The 24476-nt window shown below is 40.2% G+C and overlaps 2 protein-coding genes across 25 annotated transcripts in view; one reads left to right on the top strand and one right to left on the bottom strand.

Moving 5' to 3' along the window:
- Nucleotides 1-16264, top strand: part of CRACD (capping protein inhibiting regulator of actin dynamics) — a 279668-nt gene extending 263404 nt beyond the window's left edge. For all 17 annotated transcript variants that reach the window (XM_058722491.1, XM_058722490.1, XM_058722498.1 and 14 more), the window contains 3 exons: nucleotides 3967-4157; nucleotides 4734-4896; nucleotides 13471-16264. In XM_058722491.1, the coding sequence (XP_058578474.1) occupies nucleotides 3967-4157; nucleotides 4734-4896; nucleotides 13471-13631 (515 nt within the window). In that variant the 3' untranslated portion in view covers nucleotides 13632-16264. The remainder of the gene's footprint in view (nucleotides 1-3966; nucleotides 4158-4733; nucleotides 4897-13470) is intronic.
- A 2466-nt stretch (nucleotides 16265-18730) lies between these two features.
- The window catches only part of AASDH (aminoadipate-semialdehyde dehydrogenase), a 44066-nt gene continuing 38320 nt past the window's right edge, over nucleotides 18731-24476 (bottom strand). For 7 of the 8 annotated variants that reach the window (XM_058722499.1, XM_058722503.1, XM_058722500.1 and 4 more), the window contains 4 exons: nucleotides 23906-24069; nucleotides 22680-22802; nucleotides 21842-21973; nucleotides 19280-19777 (listed from right to left, as the gene is read on the bottom strand). In XM_058722499.1, coding sequence (XP_058578482.1) covers nucleotides 19388-19777; nucleotides 21842-21973; nucleotides 22680-22802; nucleotides 23906-24069 — 809 coding nt within the window. In that variant the 3' untranslated portion in view covers nucleotides 19280-19387. Of the gene's footprint in view, nucleotides 19118-19279; nucleotides 19778-21841; nucleotides 21974-22679; nucleotides 22803-23905; nucleotides 24070-24476 lie in introns of those variants that run through there. The other variant, XM_058722501.1, reaches the window with a different exon arrangement.

The following is a 24476-nucleotide window of genomic DNA, read 5'->3' as shown; positions in this document are numbered from 1 at the left end:
CCCAGAACCTGAAGGAGGGAATTGGAGTGGGCTGTGGTTCCCCTTGTCCGCTGGGTTTAGAATGTGAGAGAATAGGATTAAACAGATATTTTACCTTGGCTTCTTCCACTTCAACTCTGATTTTTCTATGACCCTGTGGTAGCTGTTTGGCCACTTCGTGGGCCTGCCCCAAGTAAGTGATCTAGAACTTTTACTTCAGGATGTGGGAATCGGTGCCATTATTTGTTGAAGACCTTTGGGCATCCTGGGCTGAAATTCAGACAGGAGCCACATTTTAACATCCTAAAACATTTTCTGTTTATTGATCCCCAGCTACAGTCCAGACCTGTTAGGCCCTTTACATATATTGTGTTACAGCCTTTCTAAAGTCTGGTCATAACTCCAGGATGTGCTATTCAAACCACAGTTCTAAGGAAATAAAAATCTGGCTAACGATTTATCTTTTCAAATAAAAAAAAAAGTAGGCAATTCTACTTTAAAGGTACTTTGACCCTTGTGATAAAATGCTGGTCAGAATTGTTAGCAGGAAACTGGCCAGTTGTTTTAATGACCTTTCCAGGCAAGTTCAGGTGGAATGTTTAGTGTAGGATTCCCTTTTACATAATAGCTTTAAATTTTTTTTAATGTTTATTTATTTTTGAGAGAGAGAGAGCACGAGCAAGCAGGGGAGTGGCAGAGAGAGAGGGAGACACAGAATCTGAAGCAGGCTCCAGGCTCTGAGCTGTCAGCACAGACCCTGACATGGGGCTTGAACTCACGAACTGTGAGATCATGACCTCAGCCAAAGTTATATGCTTAACCAACTGATACATAATAGCCCCTACATAGTAACTTTAAATGGAAATCATTTGGATCTTGGCAGTTTGGTTTCAGACATTTTCCAAACAGGTGTTACACTGCCCTGGAGTAGAACAAAACTTAAATTATTTCCTGTGTGTAAAGCCTCTCAGTTAAGCAGAATGCTTGAAGTGGTGAATAGAGTCAACCCTTGAACATCATGGGGGTCAGGGGTGCTACCTTCCTGTGTAGTCAAAATCCCTTTGACTCCCCCAGAACTTAACTAGTAATAGCCTAATGGAAGCCTTCGTGATAATATAGTCGAGTAACTCATATTTTGTATGTTATATATGCTAAATACTGTATTCTTACAATAAAGTAAGCTAGAGAAAAGAAAATCTTATTAAGAAGACCATAAGGGAGAGAAAATACATTTACAGTACTGTACTGTATTTGTAAAAACAAAACAAAACAAAAGCTGCATAGGGGAGCCTGGGTGGCTCAGTGGGTTGAGTGACCAATTCTTGATTTCAGCTCAAGTCATAATTCTGGGATCACATGGGATTGAGTCCCACGTTGGGCTCCTCGTTGGGCATGGAGCATGCTTAAGTTTCTCTTTCTCCCTCTGCCCGTCTCACCCACTCGCATGCTCGCTCGCTCTCTCTCTCTCAAAAAAAAACAAACAAAAAAAACCCGTGTGTATGTAGACTTGGCCAGTTCAAACCCATGTTGTTCAAGGGTCTAGTGTATTTGTATTTTTTGTTTTTGTTTTTGTTTTGTTAACTAACAATTAACTAAAAATACCTTTCAGGGTTTTTTTTTTTAATACTTCTGAAATGTGTCACTTTTCTTTACTGTGTTAGATCATAGCTGAAACTTTATTTGATGATTAGGGAGAGCATAATGACCAAGACTCATTGTAAATAGGAATTCTCTTTGTAGAGTATTATAGGTCTAAAGGTATAGAAAAGCAGAATCTGCCTCCTTTTTGTGCTTAAATTCTTAATTTGATTTTACTTTGGTTCTTTCTCCTCAATAAAAAGTCAAATCGATGAGAGCCCTGGTTGGTAAGGTCCTGGATCATCAATGTGTAAACTTGTAGTGAATTTCCAAAGAACAGGTCTATAGTGAGCCCTTTTCATTTGAGGTAGTAAAGGACTCATTGCTGGAATGGTTATCTATAAAAGGGCTTAATTTTTACGTGAGGAAAAGAAGGGGATGATTCTCATAGACATAAATAGTAAGAACAGGTCACTTTTGTAGAGTGGTTCCTATCTGCCAACTGTCTGGTTAGTATGATACCCAGGATCTCTTAATCTTCACGGCAGTCTGATGAGGCATGTGCCATTGTCATCTCCACTTTATGGATTAGAAGACCTTAGAGAAGCTAAGTAGGTTTTGTAAGGTCACACAAGGTCAAGCCCAGGGCTGCTCAATTTAAGAGTCCAGTTACTCAACCTCTGATTCCAGCCACCTGTGAAGTGTGTTTACCCCATTGCATAGGCAAGACAGTCAACCACAGGAAAAGCTCAGACTGGAAGTCAGAAGTCCTAGGCTCAAACTTCAGCCTGTGCACTAGCCGCTGGGTGACCTGGGGCACCGCACTGGATTGCTGTGGCCCCTCATACTCACTCTGTCAAAAGAGAGCATTGGACCAAAATCACAGTTTCCTACTGCATTCCTCAGAGCCCCACTGCCCTCAGCAGTCTCACGGGATAGATAGAGCAGCACCCTTTTTACCTCTTTCATACACTGGGTAGGATGTTTGGGAAGGGGTTAAATAAAGCAGTAAATAAGAATAATAAATCAAATAGCAGCCTGGGTCCCCTGTAGGCTTGAGATTTTCTGACACTGGAGATTGTATTTCTAGTCCCATTTTGAGGGAAGGAAAAGACTTCTATTTTTCTGTCGATAAGAAATATTACCTCTCCACCCAGAGAAGTCCCTCGGGCATCAGTGAAGAGTTTGTGTTAGGTAAGGACAGTTGACTATTTCATGTCACTAGTTCTAAGGGGTGAAGGATCAAGGTAAGTGAGCAGTTTCACTGTAAACCTCCCTTTGCCTTTACCAGTTTTTTTTTTTAATATTTATTTTTTGGGAGACCGCAAGCAGGGTAGGGGTAGGGAGAGGGGGACAGAGGATCTGAAGCGGGCTGTGTGCTGACAGACTGACAGCAGTGAGCCCAATGTGGGGCTTGAACTCATGAACCACGAGATCATGACCTGAGCCGAAGCTGGATGCTCAACCGACTGAGCCACCCAGGTACCCTTGCCTTTACCAGTTCTGATCACTATTCCAGTGAGGTGGGGGGTGGGGCGGGGGTGGGCAGGTCTCCACACCATCAGACCGTCCTCAGATACTAGCTGGCTTTCTTACATTTCATATCATTCATATCAGTTCTGATGCTGTCTACCCCTCCCACAAGACTGTCCCCACTTCAGATGCCATTCCCACATCCAGGTCATCACCTATGCTTCTGACCAACTTAAATCAGAGATTCCCACGACCCCCTCCTTGGGTTCAGTTAATTTGGAAGAGTGCCTCACAGAACTCAGGGAAACATTTTACTTATTAGATAACCAGTTTATTATAAAAGTGTGTAATTCAGGAACAGCCAGATGGAAATGATCCATAAGGACAGGGTATGGGGAAGGGGCATGGAGCTTGCATGCCCTCAAAGGACACCTCTCCCCACAAATCTCCATGTGTTCACCAGCTGGAAACTCCCTGAACCCTGTCCTTTTGGGTTTTTATGGAGGTTTCACTATATATGCATGACCAATTAACTCCTCAGCCATTGGCAATTGAAATCAGCCTCTAGTCCTGCTCCCCTCCCCAGAGGTTGGGGGGTGGGAACAAAAGATTCAAACCTGATCACATGGTTGGCTCCTCTGGCAACCAGCCCCCAGCCTTAAGGATGGTCCCAAAGTCATCTCATTAATGGAATGAGGGACACCTTATGCTCTCATCACTTAGGAAATTCCAAGGGTTTTACTGTGTTCTAGAAATGGGCATGAAGACCAAACGTATACTGCTTTTTAATTTTTTTTTAAAGTTTAATTTCTGCGCCCAATGTGGGGCTCGAAGTCATGACTCCGAGATCATGAGCCACAGCTCTACCAACTAAGCCAGCCAGACGCCCCCAGATACATCATATAAATCGTAACAGCAGTCTTTTTTTGTCCCCAGAAAAGCCTGTTCTTCAGAGCAGACACTCGTTAGATGGCTCCAAACTTGCAGAGAAGGTTGAAACTGCGCAGCCACTGTGGATAACTTTAGCACTGCAGAAACAGAAGGGGTTTCGGGAGCAGCAAGCTACTCGAGAGGAAAGGAAGCAAGCCAGGGAGGCCAAACAGGCAGAAAAGCTCTCCAGAGAGAACGTGAGTAGCCTGGTCTTCAGCTTTAACTTTTCCTTCTCAAGTTTGGCTGTCTTTTAGGTAGCTCACAAGGGTTTAAAAAAAAAAAAGCTAGCTGGGAGTGGTGAATGCTTAGGGTAGAGCAGTAAATAAATTGACAACCATTAAACCAGGGAAGTGTTTTCAAGTAGTAATTTTGTTTGGTTTCCTTGTGCTCTCAGGTTAACCTGATTTGGTAGAGTCCGTGATTATTAGCAGTGATCCACACACACTGCAGTTATGTGAGAAATAGGAAAGTGAATGCATTTGAGCAGTGAGTTGGGAGAAGAATCAGGAGTCTTGCTCTGTGGCCCTGATTTTACAGTCTGTTCACTGGGACTCCTACAAAAGTGGCTTTCCCTCTTTTGGGACCTTTGTCTTGAGCTGCTCCATGGCTGGCGTCATGGTTGGCCACACATTGCTCCCAAGTGCAGTCCCGTTTCTCCTTCAGAGGCAGAGGTTGGGGGCTGGCAGGCAGAAGCCCCCCCAAGGCCTTGCACGGTCAGTCTTTCCATGTCCTGAGGTTGAACACACACTTGCCCTGACTCTCTGCCCACCCAGGTCGGTGTCATCCTGCAGCCTGGAAGCAGCAGTATCAGCAGAGCAGGCTCCTTGCACAAGCACAGCCCACAGCTGGAGGAGAAGAAGCCGGAGACTACAGCATCCAGGCTTGAGCGCAGGGAACAGCTGAAAAAGGCCAACACTCTTCCCACATCTGTGACAGGTAGGGAGAGCAGGTCGGATTCCGTGTAACTGCAGTGACAGGCTTGTCTTCTCACAGCCACTTTACATCCTTGAGTTTGGGAACGGGCACAGCGTGCGAGGCTCTTCACAGCCCCAGAGGTCAGCTTTGAGAAAGCACTTCTGGTAAAGACCACCAGCAGCTCCCTACCACCAGTGGTATGGTGGTAAATGGTTAACGGTCACCCTTCAGGGACTGGGGAGACCTCTGATTTTAGTACTTGAGTTTTCATGGGGTAAATCCTCCCACTGTGGCCAGTTTCAAGCTACCAGTGTGGTGTCACCTGGCTCCCTAAATTCCTGGACATCAAACAAGCCCTCCCTCTCCGACACCCCGCTGCCTGTAGCCCCAACAAAATGAGGTTTGCTAACTTGCTCTCCTGTAAGGGAGACCATGTACCAGAAGAACCACCTAAAGAAAGGAAGAGGCAAGATTATCAGAGGATTTGGGGGGGAAAGGGTGAAGTTTAGGTAAAATTTAAGCGATGTGGGGTTTTGACGGGCTCAGAGCAGCACAGGGTTGTATGTAAAGGGGTTCACATCAAACCTGAGCTGAAAAGTGCACTCAGGGTCCAGTTTCCTTTGACACAATACACTTAAATTTGTGGAGGCTAAATCTGAAAACCCCTGCTTGGGGCTCTGCACCTAGCTGGAACTGGAAGCTGCTTCTCTGAATCAGTGACCCACGGGGCTCAGATGCTCCAGGCAAATTGGGAAGTTCTCTGCTCACTGATGGGGATTCACATAGCAAGTTTCTGACCACATTAATTAACAGCAGTGTTTCCTATTCATGACATATAAAAGATACACATTTAAAAAAATTCTTTATTCTATTAAAATGATTGGTCATGTTTCCAACTGTTACCTTGTTACAAATCACTTGAAGGAGGGATATGAATGGGAACAAGCTTCCTCCCAGGGGTTAACAGGGCCTGTTTTCCCTTCTGAGCAACCCTGTTCCCTAGAGGGCACCCACCCCCCAGATTTAGGCTTTGTAATGCCTTTGTTACCTGCCAGCTTGGGTATGGAAATGGAAAGAGGTCTCAACCACTAACGCTATACTTAATATTTTGGTGAGGAGAGAAAAAGCCTTTATATTTGAAAACCACTTTGGAGCACCGTATAATTTCTCAATAACCTCCATGGGCATAATTTCATTTGATCTGACACCCAAGAATTGAAGGTTCTAAACAAACGGGTGTGCCACCAAGATCATTCTTTCAAAATAAAGTTCCAGAGTCAGAGATCACATACCTTTCTCTGACAGACTTCTTGGACGCTCTAAAGAGTTAATGCAGTTCAGAGTGGCTACAGCTCAAAAAAGCAAACCTTTATTTTTGTATTTGTCTTTTCAGTCAGTATTTGTAGAGTTCTCATTCTGTGTAGGCCATTGCCACGGGCAGTAAATAGGACTCAAAGAGAAGCCAAGATCCCTCACCTTAGGAGGTCTCTAAGATCTGATAAAACAAGTGTTGGAATTGTGAGGCCAGCCTGAAAGTCTAGAGAGCCGGCAGGGAGGGGAGGCCCCCAGCGCAAGCTTGGTACAGAGGGGAGCTTCTGACCTCACCAGTTTGATAAGTTCAAACTGCTGGTTTGATCTTTTTCTTCATGGAATTGACTGGTTGTATAGCTAGAATGACAACATTTACCTTTTATTTCTTATCATGTAGGCAGAGCTGTGCACAAAAACTTAGGCTTCTAGAAACTGTGAAATTAAAACCAACCATATTCTAATTCTGTATGTAATAGTTATGATCACCCACTTTCTTCCCCTAATTGTTCTCACTAAAGATGCCCAGTGTTTCACTGGGTTTTCCTTTCTGAATCTTTTACTTTTTTTTTTAATATAATTTATTGTCAAATTGGTTTCCATACAACACCCAGTGCTCATCCCAACAATGAGCTCATCCCTTGTCAATGCCCATCACCCACTTGCCCCTCTCCTCCACCAACCCTCAGTTTATTCTCAGTTTTTAAGAGTCTCTTATGGTTTGCCTCCCTCCCTCTGTTTGTAACTTTTCCCCCTTCCCCTCCCCCATGGTCTTCTGTTAAGTTTCTCAAGATCCACGTATGAGTGAAAACATATGGTATCTTTCTCTTATTTCACTTAGCATAATACCCTCCAGTTCCATCCATGTTGCTTCAGATGGCTAGATTTCGTTCTTTCTCATTGCCACGTAGTATTCCATTGTGTACATAAACACAGTTTCTTTATCCATTCATCAGCTGATGGATATTTAGGCTCTTTCCATAATTTGGCTATTGTTGAAAGTGCTGCTATAAACATTGGGGTACAAGTGCCCCTATACATCAGCACTCCTGTATCCCTTGGTTAAATTCCTAGCAGTGCTATTGCTGGGTCATAGGGTAGTTCTATTTTTAATTTTTTGAGGAACCTCCACACTGTTTTCCAGAGCGGCTGCACCAGTTTGCATGAATCCATTAGCAGTGCAAGAGGGTTCCCGTTTCTCCACATCCTTGCCAGCATCTGTGTTTTCCTGATTTGTTCATTTTAGCTGCTCTAACTGGCATGAGGTGGTATCTCAGCGTGGCTTTGATTTTTACTTCCCTGATGATGAGTGACGTTGAGCATCATTTCATGTGTCTGTTGGCCATCTAGATGTCTTATTTGGAGAACTGTCTATTCATGTCTTTCATTTCTTCACTGGATTATTTGTTTTTCGGGTGTGGAGTTTGGTGAGTTCTGTATTGATTTTAGATACTAGCCCTTTATCCAATATGTCATTTGTAAATATCTTTTCCCATTTCATTGGTTGCCTTTTAGTTTTGTTGATTGTTTCCTTTGCAGTGCAGAAACTTTTTATCTTGATGAGGTCCCAATAGTTCATTTTTGTTTTAATTCCCTTGCCTTTGGATACACGTCGAGCATGAAATTGTTGTAGCTGAGGTCAAAGAGGTTGTTGCCTGCTTTCTCCTCTAGGGTTTTGATGGTTTCCTGTCTGACATTCAGGTCTTTCATCCATTTGGAGTTTATTTTTATGTATGCTGTAAGAAAGTGGTCTAGTTTCATTCTTCTGCATGTTGCTGTCCAGAACTCCCAGCACCATTTGTTAAAGAGACTTTCTTTTTTCCACTGGATGTTCTTTCCTGCTTTGTCAAAGATTAGTTGGCCATACATTTGTGGGTCCAATTCTGGGTTCTCTATTCTACTCCATTGGTCTGTCTGTTTTTGTGCCAATGACCATACAGTCTTGATGATTACAGTTTTGTAGTAGAGGCTAAAGTCTGGGATTGTGATGCCTCCCACTTTGGTTTTCTTCTTCAATGTTACTGTGGCTATTCAGGGTCTTTGTGGTTCCATACAAATTTTAGGATTGTTTGTTCTAGCTTTGAGAAGAATGCTGGTGCAATTTTGATTGGGATTGCATTGAATGTGTAGATTGCTTTTGGTAGTATTAACATTTTAATAATATTTATTCTTCCAATCCATGAGCATGGAATGTTTTTCCAATTCTTTGTGACTTCTTCAATTTCCTTCATAAACTTTCTATAGTTTTCAGCATACAGATCTTTTACATCTTTGGTTAGGTTTATTCCGAGGTATTTTATGCTTCTTGGTGCAATTGTAAATGGGATCAGTTTCTTTATTTCTCTTTCTGTTGCTTCATTATTGGTGTATAAAAATGCAAGATTTTGATACATTGATTTTGTACCCTGCGATTTTGCTGAATTCATGTATCCCTTCTAGCAGACTTTTGGGTGGAGTCTATTGGGTTTTCCATGTAGAGTATAATGTCATCTGCGAAAAGTGACAGTTTGACTTCTTCTTTGCCAATTTTCTTTTTAATTTTTTTTTTAATGTTTATCTTTGAGAGAGGGAGAGAGACAGAGTGTGAGTGGGGAAGGGACAGAGAGAGGGGAGACACAGAATCTGAAGCAGGCTCCAGGCTCTGAGCTGTCAGCACAGAGCCCGACACAGGGCTTGAACTCACAGACCGTGAGATCATGACCTGAGCCAAAGTTGGACATTTAACTGACTGAGCCACCCAGGCACCCTCTTCTTTGCCAATTCTGATGCCTTTTATTTCATTTTGTTGTCTGATTGCTGATGCTCGCACTTCCAACACTATGTTAAACAACAGCAGTGAGAGTGGACATCCCTGTCATGTTCCTGATCTCAGGGGGAAAGGTCTCAGTTTTTCCCTATTGAGGATGATATTAGCTGTGGGCTTTTCATAAATTGCTTTTATGATGTTTAAGTATGTTCCTTCTATCTTGACTTTGACGGTTTTTATTAAGAAAGGATGCTGTATTTTGCCAAATGCTTTTTCTGCATCTATTGACAGGATCATATGGTTCTTTTCCTTTCTTCTATTAATGTGATGTATCACATTGATTGATTTGCGAATATTGAACCAGCCCTGCATCCCAGGAATGAATTCCACTTGATCATAGTGAATAATTCTTTTTATATACTGTTGAATTTGACTTGCTAGTATCTTGTTGAGAATTTTTGCATCCATATTCAGCAGGGATATTGGCCTGTAGTTCTCTTTTTTTGCTGGGTTTCTGTCTGGTTTGGGAATCAAAGTAATGCTGGCTTCATAGTATGAGTCCCGAAGTTTTCCTTCCATTTCTATTTTTTGGAACAGCTTGAGGATCGGTATCAACTCTGTGTTGAATGTATGGTAGAATTCCCCAGGGAAACCAACTGGTCCAGGACTCTATTTGTTGGGAGATTTTTGATAACTGATTCAGTTTCTTCACTAGTTATGGGTCTGTTCAGATTTTCTATTTCTTCCCGTTTGTCCAGTTTCCTGGCATAAAATTTTTCATAGTATTCCTTGATAAATTGCTTGTATTTCTGAGGCATTGGTTGTAATACATCCATTTTCATTCATGATTTTATCTATTTGGGTCATCTCCCTTTTCTTTTTGAGAAGCCTAGCTAGAGGTTTATCAATTTTATTTTTTCAAAAAACCAACTCTTGGTTTCATTGATCTGCTCTGCAGTTTTTTTAGATTCTATATTGTTTATTTCTGCTCTGATCTTTATTATTTCTCTTCTTCTGTTGGGTTTGAGGTGTCTTTGCTGTTCTGCTTCTAGTTCTTTTAGGTGTGCAGTTAGATTTTGTATTTGGGATTTTTCTTGTTTCTTGAGATAGGCCATTTTCCTCTTAGGACTGCCTTTGCTGCATCCCAAAGGGTTTGGATTGTTGTGCTTTCGTTTTCATTTGTTTCCAGGTATTTTTTCTCTAACTGCCTGGCTGACCCATTCGTTCTTTAGTAGGATGTTCTTTAACCTCCATGCTTTTGGAGATTTTCCAGACTTTTTCCTGTGGTTGATTTCAATTTCCATAGCATTGTGATCTGGAAGTGTGAATGGTATGATCTCAATTCTTTTATATTTATTGAGGGCTGTTTTGTAACCCAGAATGTGATCTAGCTTGGAGAATGTTCCATGTGCACTCAAGAAGAAAGTATATTCTGCTGCTTCAGGATGTAGAGTTCTAAGTATATCTGTCAAGTCCATCTGGTCCAGTGTTTCATTCAGGGCCATTGTTTCTTTACTGATTTTCTGTCTAGATGATCTGTCCATTGTTATAAGTGGAGTATTAAAGTCCCCTACAATTACCACATTCTTACCAGTAAGATTACTTATGTTTGTGATTGTTTTATGTATTTGGGTGTTCCCGAATTCAGTGCATAGATATTTGTAATTTTTAGCTCTTCCTTCTGGATAGACCCCATAATTATTATATAATGCCATTTTTCATCTCTTGTTGCAGCCTTTAAAGTCTAGTTTTTCTGAAATAAGTATGGCTTTTCCAGCTTTCTTTTGACTTCCAGTACATGATTGAAGTGGGGGGTTGGAGAACTATCTATCTGAAGGTGTCCTCAGGTCTAAAATGGGTCTCTTGTAGACAGGAAATAGATGGGTCTTATTTTTTAATCCATTCTGATACCCTCTGTCTTTTGATTGGAGCATTTAGTCCATTTACATTCAGTGTTATTATTGAAAGATAGGGGTTTAGAGTCATTGTGTTATCTGTAGGTTTCATGGTTGTAGTGATGTCTCTGGTACTTTGTGGTCCTTGTAACATTTCACTCACAGAATCCCCCTTAGGATCTCTTGTAGAGCTGCTTTAGTTGTGATGGATGAATTCCTTCAGTTTTTGTTTGTTTGGGAAGACCTTTATCTCTCCTTCTATTCTGAATGACAGGCTTGCTGGATAAAGGATTACTGGTTGCATATTTTTCCTGTTCATCACATTGAAGATCTCCTGCCATTCCTTTCTGGTCTGCCAAGTTCCAGTAAATAGGTCTGCTACTACCCTTATGTGTCTACCTTTGTATGTTAAGACCTGTTTATCCCTAGCTGCTTTCAGAATTTTCTCTTTATCCTTGCATTTTGCCAGTTTCATTATGATATGTCGTGCAGTAAATTGATTCAAGTTACGTCTGAAGGGAGTTCTCTGTGCCTCTTGGATTTCAAGGTCTGTTTCCTTCCCTGGATTGGGAAAGTTCTCAGCTCTGATCTGTTCAAGTACACCTTCAGCCCCTTTCTTTCTCTCTCTTCTTCTTCTGGAACTCCTATGATATGGATATTGTTCCATTTGATTGAATCATTTAGTTCTCTAATTCTCCCCTGGTGATCCTGGGCTTTTTTTTTTAATCTCTTAGCTTCCTCTTTTTCCATGTTATCTTCTAATTCACCTCTTCTCCCCTCTGCCTCTTCAATCCATGCTGTGACCGCTTCCATTTTGCACCTCATTTATAGCATTTTTCAATTCATCATGACTATTTTTTAGTTCCTTGATCTCTGCATCAGTAGATTCTCTGCTGTCTTCTATGCCTTTTTCAAGCCCAGTGATTAATCTTATGACTATTTTTCTAAATTCTTGTTCATTTATATTGCTTATATCTGTTTTGATCAATTCTTTAGTGGCCACTCCTTCCTGGAATTTGAGGAGAATTCTTCCGTTTCATCATTTTGGCTAGTTTTCTATCGCTTATGAGTTTTAAAAGCTTGTTATGTGCTCTGCACCTGTGAGCACTGCTTTATTAAAGAGGAGGTCATACACTGTCCAGGGCCTGGCCCTTCAGGAGGTGTGTTTTGGAGAGTTACTTGCTCTCTGTTGTTGTAACTTTGGTTATTTTATTTCCCTACTTGTAGTGATGTTCTGGACCCTCCACCAGGTGTGCTTTGATTTGTTCCTTGAAGTAGCTGTGGAAAGGAAAACAGATAAACAGGAAAGAAAAACACACAATCACACAAATGAAACAAACAAAAACAATCAAAAAGCAAAAAACCAGAAACACCAGCTACAAGTAAAGAACAGGGTGGAGGTGGTGCTGATGGAAGAGCACATACAAAGAGAGAAATGACAGGGGCAGGGTAAAGGAAAAAATAAACATTGACCAGGCAGAGAGACTAAATAGCTTAATTCAGAGAGAGAGCAAGGAAAATAAAGGAGGAGGCAGAGAAAAAGAAATGAAGATAAAGTTATCTAGAGAAACTATAGGCTTGATTATTCCAGAGAGAGAAAGGAAAGGAGGTGGTGTAGAACATGTATCAAGAGAATGGATTAAATATGTCTGCAAAAACAAACCAACAACCAGAGTACCCAGTCTAGAGGAGGGAATAGATAAGGAGAAAAGGAAGAATATATCTAAATAACAAGAATTGTCCTAGAATTAATCCAGGCAATGCAGCAGCACTAGTCTGGAGGAGGGGGCCATCTGGTTCCTCAGCATCTATCCCACTCCAGTAGACATGCAGTTACCTGGCATGAAGGGGCGTGGTTTGGTGTAGGCGGGTCCCACCTCTACTGTGGGCTCCAGGGACCCATCCCTGAGGCCCCACCTTGGTAGTGGTGGGGAGAAAAATGGTGACCTCCCAGCCTCTTCTCCACTGACCGGTGTCCCAAATCACTGCGCCGTCCTTGCTGTGCTGTGGGCACAGGTGAGGAGGTCTGTCTCGCTCTGCCAGCTTCCAAGCCCTAGTACTTGCTGGGATTTAAACTCCCACTCCATGCGCCCCAGCCCTGGGGAAGCGCCTATGTTGTCCCGGCTGGTTTTGTCCTGTGCCACAGTACTTCAGGGAGAGGACTGCTTTCTCCTGTGGACTGCGTCCCTGACCTGCCCCCAAACCCGGGGGTGGCTCCCCTCCTCCCCAGGTGCACAAACAGGGCAGCCAGCCCCAGTACGAAGGCCCCAGAGTTAGAGATGGGATCCCTCTCCATCCTGGTCGGAGGTTTTTCTCTTGTCTAGATACAGTCCTACACTTCCCCAGCCACTCTTTCTCTTCCCTTTGTCTCTCTGCAGAAGAGGATCCTTCCTCTCCATGCCTACACGGCCCGTTTTATCTCCCCCAGTTCACAATCACCCACCTACAGCCCGTCAGGTTGTCCCAGTGTCTCCTTGTTAGACTCCTGTCTCTTTTCCTTCTAGACTCTCTGTTTGAGAGACATGGGAAGTATGGATCCCCCTACTTTTCTGCCATGTTGGCCGGCCCTGAAATCTTACCCTTCTGATACATCAAAATGTGGTTCTGACTTTTATTCTTATCCTTTTCCTTCTAAACACGATTCAGTGGAGATTTCGGATTCAGCTCCCCCTGCACCGCTGGTCAAAGAAGTCACCAAGAGGTTCTCAACCCCAGACGCTGCCCCCGTGTCAACAGAACCAGCTTGGCTGGCGTTGGCCAAAAGGAAAGCCAAGGCCTGGAGCGACTGTCCACAGATCATTAAGTAGAGTGACTCTTAACCCACTCCTGTTGCCAGTTATTGGCTCTTCTCTTGCCCTTGTTATTTATTTTTTATATGAGGTAAAGAAACCAAGCTAGGGAAAAGCAGCATGTTTTATAGGCTCTAAAATAATTGTTTAGAAACGGAACTGGTGGCGTTCCTTGTAAAGAGTGTATTTGCACAATCCTAGGTCCTGGTGCCTTGAGCTCCTCCTCGTTCTCAAGAGAAAATTCCATCCGAGGGACCACACAAAGCAAAATCTCCAAACTAAGAACTTCTTACGAGAGCCTACCATGCCCATTCTACAGCGCTCCACACATAACACACCCATACACCATTTAGAACAACATGTCCTTTTGCCAATATTTGTAATGGTTTGTGATTCTCTACTCCAGTTTACCCTACCATTTGTTTGGTGGTTTCTTTGCTTTTCTACAGTAATGGTGAAAGAGAGGATCATATAGATAGAAACAATAATGCCCATTCTCCTGAATGCAGTGAGTAACTAGGTATCATAAGTTAACAGTCTGGCTGCCACCTCTTTCCGTGTCTGCTTTTCTGAATTCTCCCTGGTCTGAAACTGTAACATGCACATGTCCACCACACTGCTATTCTACAGGTCCTGCCACACCAGGACTCCCTTAAGAACATATTAAACATTTGGCCCAGTTGGCTCCTAGGCAACATTTTTATTTACCATCATGAAGAAAGGAAGCAACATATTCTCTTTCCATCTCTGAGAATCCCCATCTAGTGCAGTGGTACTTAAGATGTCCTGGCTCCATCCCAGTCCTACCTACCAAATTAGATCCTTTGAGGATGGGCCAGGACTGTCTATTCTGGCAAAACTCTTCAGACGAATTCTGATACATCCCAAAGGTTGAGAACCTTGGGGTAAACTGCTTCCAGTGTAATCTAGCTTTTAAAACTCTGAAAGGGAGGCTCATTTCACCCCAAGAAGCAAAAGTGAGAGAGGAAAAATAACCCATCCCCCAAACCAGCCATTTATTACAAGATAGGAGAGGCTACTGACATTACATGTCTCTGAATATTCCCTTAGGTCTTTAGGGAAAATTGACAGGAAGCCAAGATTTGGAGCCTTTGTACTAAGGACTTCCTATGGAAAGTTTCTTTCTTTACCGTAATTGAATGATTCATATTTAGAGTCAAATGTTCAAGAGCATTTATAATTTTGAGCATTCACCTTGCTACCTTTAAAAAACATCTCAGAGTCTAAAGTGGCCTTGTTGCTCCACACATGTGGTCCAAAGGGACATGGCAAGCATGAAGCATAGACATACCAGCAAACCCACACTTTCTATTTCATGGTGCCGGCATATTCAACTTTTCTTAAGATTCTGACTCCACAATACAAGTACACATCCTTCACTCAGTGCAAGAGGAATCACATTCCTTTTTCCTCTCCTACAAAAACACATTTTATCAGTATCCATCATGCTGAGTTCCCTCAACATGCAATGTGCTGTTATTGTTCTGTCATTTACCATATAGAAGGCATCTTCTGGAAATGATGGCTCAACCTCATGGTAGCAACTGGCAAGTGTGGTCAAGCGGATAGTTGTACTCTTGCAAGTCGGATTTAATATTATATATACTGGATCAGACTGTTAAGAATCAGTGTAACTTGAATTTTTTTTATTCCTGCGGGAAGCAAGTTAATATTCCAATGCATGTTTTCCACACTGATGTTCATTTCTAAATCAAACATGTAGGCATTTGTTAGTTTTCAGTGATTTCATTACTAACATAACACCCTTTTGAATGGCAGTCTTTCCACCTAGAGCCCTGGTATTCTAGTGCTACAGTAATTCTTCCAAACTTTGTCTTTCATCCTGCCAGCTTTGGATAATACCACAGTAAGGGTGGAGAACAGGGGGAAGAAATCAGATCACTGAAGAAGAATACTTAGAAGAGTCAACTCTCTACTGACTCACATACCACATAGGAGAAACGCCTTAGTCACAAAGCTCCTATGAAAGTCTTTAGAAGTTAAGAGTACACTGGGGAAAGGGACAGTCAGAGCACTTACTTTCAACCACTTCCTGAAGGGTACATGTTTAATATTTCATGTAAAATGACTCCAAATTGCACTAAATACCAATGAAGTGTTATTTTGCTTTAGTTGTGCTGCAGTCTTTTCTGATTAACAAACTATGGGGGAAATTCAAAACAAAAACAGGTTTTTTTTTTTAAATCAATGATTGCTATGTTAAATTTTTTTTTAAACTTGAAACACATACTTCTCTTGGCAAGGTTAACAGATTAACTCTGTTCATAAGCATATATAGAGAGTTTTTGTTTACTTTTTTAATTTTTCAAGTGCAATTGTTTCTTACACGTTAATTACTATTATCATTTTAGCCAGTTATCAGCAAATTATAGTATGTATTCATTGTCTCTTCTTGTGACATTTAGTTTAATTGCTTATTTTAAAGCAGAAACATTAGTTACAGTGTCTTGCAATATTTTTAACCAATAATAAAATTAAGTAGAGACAACAATGAAAAATATCTTAGTGTGATTTTAATATTATTTTGAGATTTTTGGTTGTATAAAGTTTTAATGTAAAATGTCCATTATTGAAGGAAAGAGATCTTTCAATAAAAAATATATACAAGATCTTCAGCACTGATGGAATTTCCTTTTCAAGTTGAAGTTTTTACTATTTTCAGTGACTATAGGCAAGCTCATATAGCTTTTGTTGAGAAAGAAAAATTTCAAGGCATTTTATGTGCTACCTTACATTTTTTACAAGGTGTTTTAGAGATAAGTAATGAGTAGGGGCAAATAAAATGTTTATCTCCATCCTAAATTGGAATTGAATGATCTGCATCCCAGACAAAACAATCTTACAGCCTCCTTACACAACACATAGGCCCCAGAACAGCAGCAGTGGCTGGAGCTGAGAGAGCTGAGACCTTCTGAAAGGCAGCTTAGGGTCCCAGGCCAGACCTACTGACTCACAGGCCTGCACTAGGGCCAAGTGAGTGATGTGAGGCATTCATCTTGGGTGCCACAAACTATGTAATCAAGAAAAATACTATTTTCATACAGTATTATATATATAGTATATATAGTATGTATGTATATATATAATATACATTATATATATACAATTATATACAAATATATGCATTATATATATACAATATATATACATTATATGTTATATATAATGTATATTACATATAGGTACTATATATAATATATATAATATATATTAGTACTTGGGGCGCCTGGCTGGCTCAGTCGGTAGAACATGTGACTCTTGATCTCAGGGTTGTAGGCTCAAGCCCTACACTGGGCCTAGAGATTACTTAATAAAATAAAAATTCATACAAATTCCAACATGAACAATTATCAAAATTTTAAATAAAGACAGGATCAGTATTGCTGATTTTTCTTTTTGCCTCAGGTTCCATTATGGCCCAGCAAAACACACTTTCAGCCCTCTCAACTGTTAACGTGCATTTCACTCTAACAAGAGCTTCAGGTGGTTAATACATTAAGATTTAAGAAGCACTGGGGGCATCTGGGTGCTACAGTTGGTTAAGCATCCAACTTTGGCTCAGGTCATGATCTCATGGTTCGTGAGTTTGAACCCCACTTTGAGCTCCACACTCTCTCTGTCCCTTGTGAGATTCTGTCTCCCTCTATGTCTCTCACTCCCAAAAAAAAAAAAAAAAAGGATTTAAGAAGCACTGATCTAAAACTTGGCAGAAGAGATGTTGTTCTTTTTGACCAGTCTGTACCTCAATCCCCACTCTAGGTTTGGGGAAATCTCCCAACTCATGGGTCTTGCACTCACCTCCCACCACCAAAGATGAAATGCCCGATATGTGCTCTTGTACTCTATCAGGGGCATGGAACCTGTTTCACTTAAAATTGGAAGAGACTCTGAATTTGTCTCCCAGTTGAAATCAATGAGGAAGTCTTACAGTGGTGGGTAACTGTGTATCTAGCATTAGTGGTCTGAGCATTTAGAGGTTCAAGAACAGCAGCTGTGTCTTCTCCAGGCCACAGTCATGCTGATTTCAGGCATTCATTGTTCCTGGCTGTATAGCTCTAGCCCTTGTTGCAAATCTCCAAGCTATTCAATATTCTTTTTAAAAATTCTTTTCTGCTTAAAATAGCCTAAGTTGACTTCTATAGCTTGCAGCCAAGGACTCTGGCATGTCTGATATTTGAGACTTTACTGATGAATAAATGGACCAGTTAAATGATACCACAGTTGACTGTAGAAAAGGGAAGGTGAACAACAGGATACATTTTTGTTACTTTATTAAGTGCCTGAGCACAAGTGTCTGGGATGTAATATGCCCTAAATAGTTCTTATTACTACCACTAGTGGCTAAATTCATAGTACCATAGCAAAAAAAAAAAAACAAAAAACAAAAAAAAAACTGCTTTATTACCTGAGCTATTATATCGTGAAATTTCAAGGAAAATTGAGACATTTTTTCATCTGAGTAATTTAAGTGACATGGAAAAGAAGATGATGTAACTTCTGCTCCAGTGATCCCTGCTGCTACCACCTAAAACTCCCTACTCTAACATACTACCCTAAAACTTAGTGGCTTAAAACAACTGCCATTTTATTATTTCTCAGGATTCTATGGGTGAGAAATTAAATGTCTGGCACCAGAATGGCCTGAATAGCTGGGGGCTGGCTGGAATGCTGGGGGCCACATGTGTGGGGCTTCACCTGTCCTTGGTTCTCTGGCTTCCTTGGTTTTCTTAGTAAACGTCAGGGCCATTCCCTCATGACATGGCCTCTCCGTCTAGCTGCCAGACTTCTCATGTGGCAGCTCTGGGATCCCATGAGAGCAGAAGTGCCCAGCCCTTCTTAAATCTTGGGCTCAGAAGTGACATTAGTGTCACCTCCACTGCATTCTGTTGGTTAAAGCAAATCATGGACCAAGCCCAGGTGCAAGAGGAGACCGCATACAGGGCCTGGCTCCCAGGAGGAGCTATAATTCACCAGGGGCAACTTCATACCAAGCAAATGCAGGTATAAGCAAAGGTCTATGGCACTGGAGAAGCAGGTCCAGCCCCAAACCATACACATTAAGAGAATCAGGACACTTAAAAGTACATAGAGTTTTTTCTTTCCTGGTTTTTGTTGTGTTTCCTACCTCCAAGCCAGTGAAAAAAGGACAATCACAAAATCTAATAAATTGAGAAATACAGACACAAAAATATTCATCAAGATTTGTATATCAAAAATGGAAAAAAGAGGATAAATCAAAGAAACTATTATAGGAAGACATAAATATATACATAGATATAGTTCAATACTGGTATTTTGTTCACTTAAACATACTAAATAAGGAACCTAATTTGATAAAAAACATCATACCTCTGAAAACCTTTCGTTAATAGATCTCACTGTAAATAAGTAAATGGTGTATTACATCATGGACTGAGTTTTTAACCCACCAAGTAAACTCTGATCTTCTTTTTCACAGAAGTCTATAAAAAAAAGAAAAAAGCCCAAAGTAAAATATCCATAGCCTAATTCAAAGAGTGCTACTAAATAAATTGATGTTTTTATTCTATAATTCCTTTTAAAAGCATTTGTTCCGCTATAGGAAGTAAAATATGATCATTCTCCAATAAAGTGTCATAGACAAGTTTCTTAAGCAAAAATAATCTTTAGTATAAAATAAGACTAATCCAAATGTTCTGTAATGATAAAATATGTTCAGATATCTCAGATAATCGAATAAGGACTGTACTTGATTATATTTGATGTCCACCCAGCAAATCCAGACAATAAACATAATTATTTCTACATCCAATGAGAAGCATTGATTCCCAGACCACAGGAGAAGAAAAGACTTGTCCAGGAAGTTCATACACACTTTGCAATCGTCCACTCTTAGATTCCAAGATCCACAGTTTCCCATCAGTAGATGCTGCTGCCAGCAACATTTCATTGCTACAATCTTGGTAACAGAAAGCAAACGGTGTCGCATACACCTGGGAAGTAGTTTCAAATTTCCACTGGAGGTGACCTTTCATATTACAACAGTAGATAAAGCAATCATGGGAACCAAAAAATATTTCTTGCTCTGATGCTGAGGTACATGGGGATGAAAAGATTGGTTCACTGGTAGAGAACTGCCAAACCTGAAGGATGAGAAAGGCAAAGATAATTCATCTAAGTTCAACAATTGTCGTGTAAAGCTTTAGGAAATTCTTAATAGAAATGTAAGCTATTAAATGGTAACTACACACAGAGAGAGGAAATAATGGCTTTTTCTGAAAAGTAGCATTCTCAAATTATACCTCTATTCCCAGTGGTAAAATCTAGAACAAAATACACTGGAGTGTTCGTACTACATGAGTCACTGCTATGCAGAATATGATGAAATAAAACTAATTTGAACCCCATTCAAGAGCAAGCTATTACTATTATGTTCAGAGACACAGAGTTCAAAGATATAACTACACTCAGTTTTCAATGTATCTTATTAAAAACTAGATCTTGTTCTATTCTCCTAATGTAAGGAGATGGAAGTGACTGAAAAGGAAAATTTATGTGCAATAATTCAAATTAAAGGTTTAAACAAAAAGCCATGAGTTGTGTGTCTGCCTGTGGATATATACTCTCTTATATATACTCTTATTTTAAAAGTATCACAGACAAACCTGTCGGCCAATATTTTGAAGAAAAGAAGGAAAAGGCACAAGTCTAAGGTAGTGTTTACAGTAAAAGCAGAATAAAAAGCAAACAAAATGAGAACAGTGGGCATCTTCATGAAACAGGATTTGTAATCTTAATTCTGTCCCTCACTTGGAAAAATCATTTTCATCTATGGTTCACCCAAAAAAATAGGAGTAACAGTACTTGCCTCTTCTTACTTCTTAGGAATCTAAAGGTGAGAATATGTTCAAACTATTTTGTAAGGAAAAATATTAAGTGAACATCACAAAAGATCTCATCACAAAGTAATTGTCCCACATCAAGGAACTGCCAGGCCAGGCAGAGTGAAAGTAGAATAAAAAGCACCAGAGCAACACTGGCCACCACTGGGCTAACTCAGGGTGGAGTTAGCACTCTCTCAAGTATACAAATAGTCCCCAACATCAAACCTACAGCAGCAGTTGGGCCACCAGTGATAGTCACTTGTGGATAAAGAAGTGGAGATTATCCTCCCCCCCCCCCCAAAAAAAAGACCTAATGTAATGCAGAAGAAGCCTACCCTGCCAGTCATGAAGTTGAAGATGGCACTTCATACAATGCAGTTTGGGTTATGCCACCTATTTTGGTTTTCATAGAAAAAGCAGGGGCATCTTTAAATGTTCAAACCTTGAGGTGCCGCGGTGGCTCAGTCGGTTAAATGTGTGAGATTCTTGATTTCGGCTCAGGTCATGATTTCAGTTTTGTGAGTTCGAGCCCCACATCAGGCTCTGTGCTGGCAGCACGGAGCCTGCCTGGGATTCCATCTCTCTCTGTCTGCCCTTAACCCATTCATGCTCTCTCTTTCTCTCTCAAAATAAATAAATAAATGTTCAAAACCTCAATAGAAATTATAATAAAATTGCCTAAAAACTGGTAAAGTTTTTCTTTGTTTAATGTTTATTTTTGATAGACAAAGCATGAGTGGGGGAGGGACAGAGAGAGAGAGAGAGAGAGAGAATCCAAGGCAGGTACCAGGCTCTGAGCTGTCAGCACAGAGCCCAACAGGGCGCTTGAACTCATGAACTATAAGATCATGACCTGAGCCAAAGTCGGACGCTCAACTGACTGAGCCACCCAGACGCCCCAAAACTGGTCAAGTTTTTAAAATTGGGGGAGGGCAGGGTGCCTGGATGGCTCAGTTGGTTAAGTGTCTAACTGTATCTCAGCTCATGATCAGGTCAGGTTCATAAGTTCAAGCCCTGCATCCAGCTCTGTGCTACCAGCACAGAACCTGCTTAGCATTCTTTCTCTCCCTCCCTACCCCACCTTCTCTGTCAAAATAAATAAACTTCAAAAAAAATTGGGGGAGGGCACAAATAAAACAGTGTTTGAATCTTTTCAATCTACTATACTCTCATTCCAAAATTAAGAAACCTGTGGCTTGACAATTAAAATCAAACTAGTTTTCAATACAATGACTTAAACGATGTTTACAATTTTACTTCAGTTGTCACCAACTATTATGACTTTGAGAAAGATAATGTAAAATGGAACCAGAAATTTTTTACCTGTTCTCCAAAGTGAGTAAAGCAGAGTAAATTTCCATCTACACACCCAATACAAATATACTGTAGGCAACACCGTGGAGAAGAAAAGAGTGGTTTTCCACAGGAATGTTTCCAAACTGTGTTCCCAGTGGCCTGCCATGAGCAAAAGCAATTCACAGCATTTAAATTATATTACTAATCAATTACCCTTTATGAAACAAACTCATAAAATCTCCCAGGGGCAAAGCTATAAACATCAGAAAGTGCTATAATGACATGCTGATATCATAAATGAAGCTAGCATACATATATACACAGCTATAAAATTAATCAGTGCTCTTTATAAGAGGTGAGATAAAAACGTACAATAAAACCAGGATATAATTAGAACATAAGATCTATCCTTAAACTATTCTAAGTTTTAATATGACTGAGAAAATTCTACCAATTTAAAAAAACAGATCAAAGACATACATAGAACTTCTATCTTCATATCAATCATTTTTAAGGAGTTCTGGTCCAGTGAAAGCTGGACTATAGTTAATTAAAAACTACTTTAGGGGGCACCTGGGTGGCTCAGTCAGTTAAGCATCTGACTCTTGGTTTTGGCTCAAGTCAACATCTCACGGTTTCATGGGTTCGGGCCCCGCACTGGGCTCTGCACTGGCAGTGTGGAGCCTGATAGGGATTCTCGGTCTCCTTCTCTCTGCCCCTCCCCCACTCACAGGGTCTCTGTCTCTCTCAAAATAAATTAATAAACTTAAAATTTTTTTTAAATACTTCAATTTTTCAGAATTCAAAGCAAAAATAAAACATTCAAGACAAATAATAAAATCAATATATGTTATTTTATGCCTACAGGATTTATAGCCAGTAACAGGCCTCCCAGTGTAGCCACATATAAATGATGTGGTATCAGGCTCAAACAAGGGGATGAAAAGACAGTTCCTCCACATTTTAACTTCCAAACACACTTCTTTTTCTGCAAATAAAAAAACAAATTAATTGGTTTCTGCTGGTGGTTAACAAATCTACATATCTGATTTCTCATATCACCTCTATTTAATTAATGTAAATTTTTATTCTTAGTATAAAAGTAATACAGTCTCACTGTAGAGATTCAAGTTAGTATAAAGATTACAAAGACCACCCAGAGAGAACCACTGTAAATATTTCAGCATTTTCCCTTTTGATCTTTTTGGGACATACAATAGTTTAATATAGTTGAGATCATTCTGAATATATACTGGCATCTAATTTAGCTCATTTACTTGGTAAAACTCTATTACTTTAATGCATAATATCTCATCTGAACATAAAATTATTTCTCTACCTTATCACTGAAACTTGTTTCAAACTAATTTCATGGTATCATAAACAAAACCTAGTAATAGACATCTCGGTGCACATAACTGTCCATGTTTCTGATTACTTTGGCAGGATAGAATCCTAGAAGAAGAATTTTACTGAATCAAAGGATATGAAAGTTAGCTGTGGCCCAACTGTTTTCTTCAGAGACTTCACTAGTTACAATGCACCCCCCACCCCTCACCAGCATTTAACATATTCTGGTCTAATACTATCTGGTTATCTATTATGTAGTTTAAATTTTCAATCCTTTGATTGCTAAAGATAGGAAACATTTAAATACATTTACTAGACACTTCTTCTTTGGAGTCTTTTATGTTTATATTCCTTGTTTATTTTTCTATCTGGGTGTTTATAATTTGTGTTTGTTCTTCCATTTATTCTTATAAATGAATCTTAACTCTGTCACATTTGCTTCAAATGGTTTTCCCCAACTTATCAGGTCTTATTGATATTTTTCCCTTTGTGATTCTTTATATTGTCAAGATGGTAATTCTAAGCTCTTTAGATTTAAAAACTCTGAGTAACAAATTTATTTGTGAAAATCTGGTAAGGATGTTAAAAATGTCTTAAGATACTAAGACTGTTAATTAACTCATTCTTCCCAGACCGCAATGCTAAACTTAGGGAAGAGTGAATACCGGCCCCGCCTTAGTCAAGAGCACTTGACAGTGTCCTACTCTTCTAAGCTTATAAGAAACTGATGAGGTTTCTCACATAAATATCTAAAGCATATGCATGCTGGTCATGAGATCCAATGTAAAGGAGTCCTGTGGTTGGATCCATGGTTGCTGAGCTTTTGACAGCATCCTTGGTAGTAAACATCCAGTATTCTTCTCCACTATTACTTTTCAGAACATAAACTAACCCATTATAACAGCCTGTTGGGAAACAAAATACAAAAGAGATTTAGATACATCACCAGAGAATAATTCTTTAGCCTAAACCATGACCATTTATTTATATTTGATGCTCTTTATGTGTACTACTATGTTCAGCTCAGGTTTAAACTTCAGCAATGTAAAACAGAAAACCAAACAGAAATCACTTGTAAAAATACCTACTAGTAGGTATACCTCATTTTGTTTTTAAAGTACCATAAAGTGCTTCACTACTGAGAAAACAATGAAGCACAGTGCAGAAGAGAGATTTTGACAGACCTGGAATCAAATCTCTTCATGGCCATCATTGGGCAAATTACCCAGCATCGCTGAGCCTCAGATTTTTTCCTGCATGTGGACACATCTACTCTAGTGTTATTGTAATAATTAAGATAACATGGATTAAA

This window comes from Neofelis nebulosa, chromosome 3, assembly GCF_028018385.1.
Source record: "Neofelis nebulosa isolate mNeoNeb1 chromosome 3, mNeoNeb1.pri, whole genome shotgun sequence".
NCBI classification, from domain to species: domain Eukaryota; kingdom Metazoa; phylum Chordata; class Mammalia; order Carnivora; family Felidae; genus Neofelis; species Neofelis nebulosa.
This window is presented reverse-complemented; position numbering and strand designations above follow the sequence as displayed.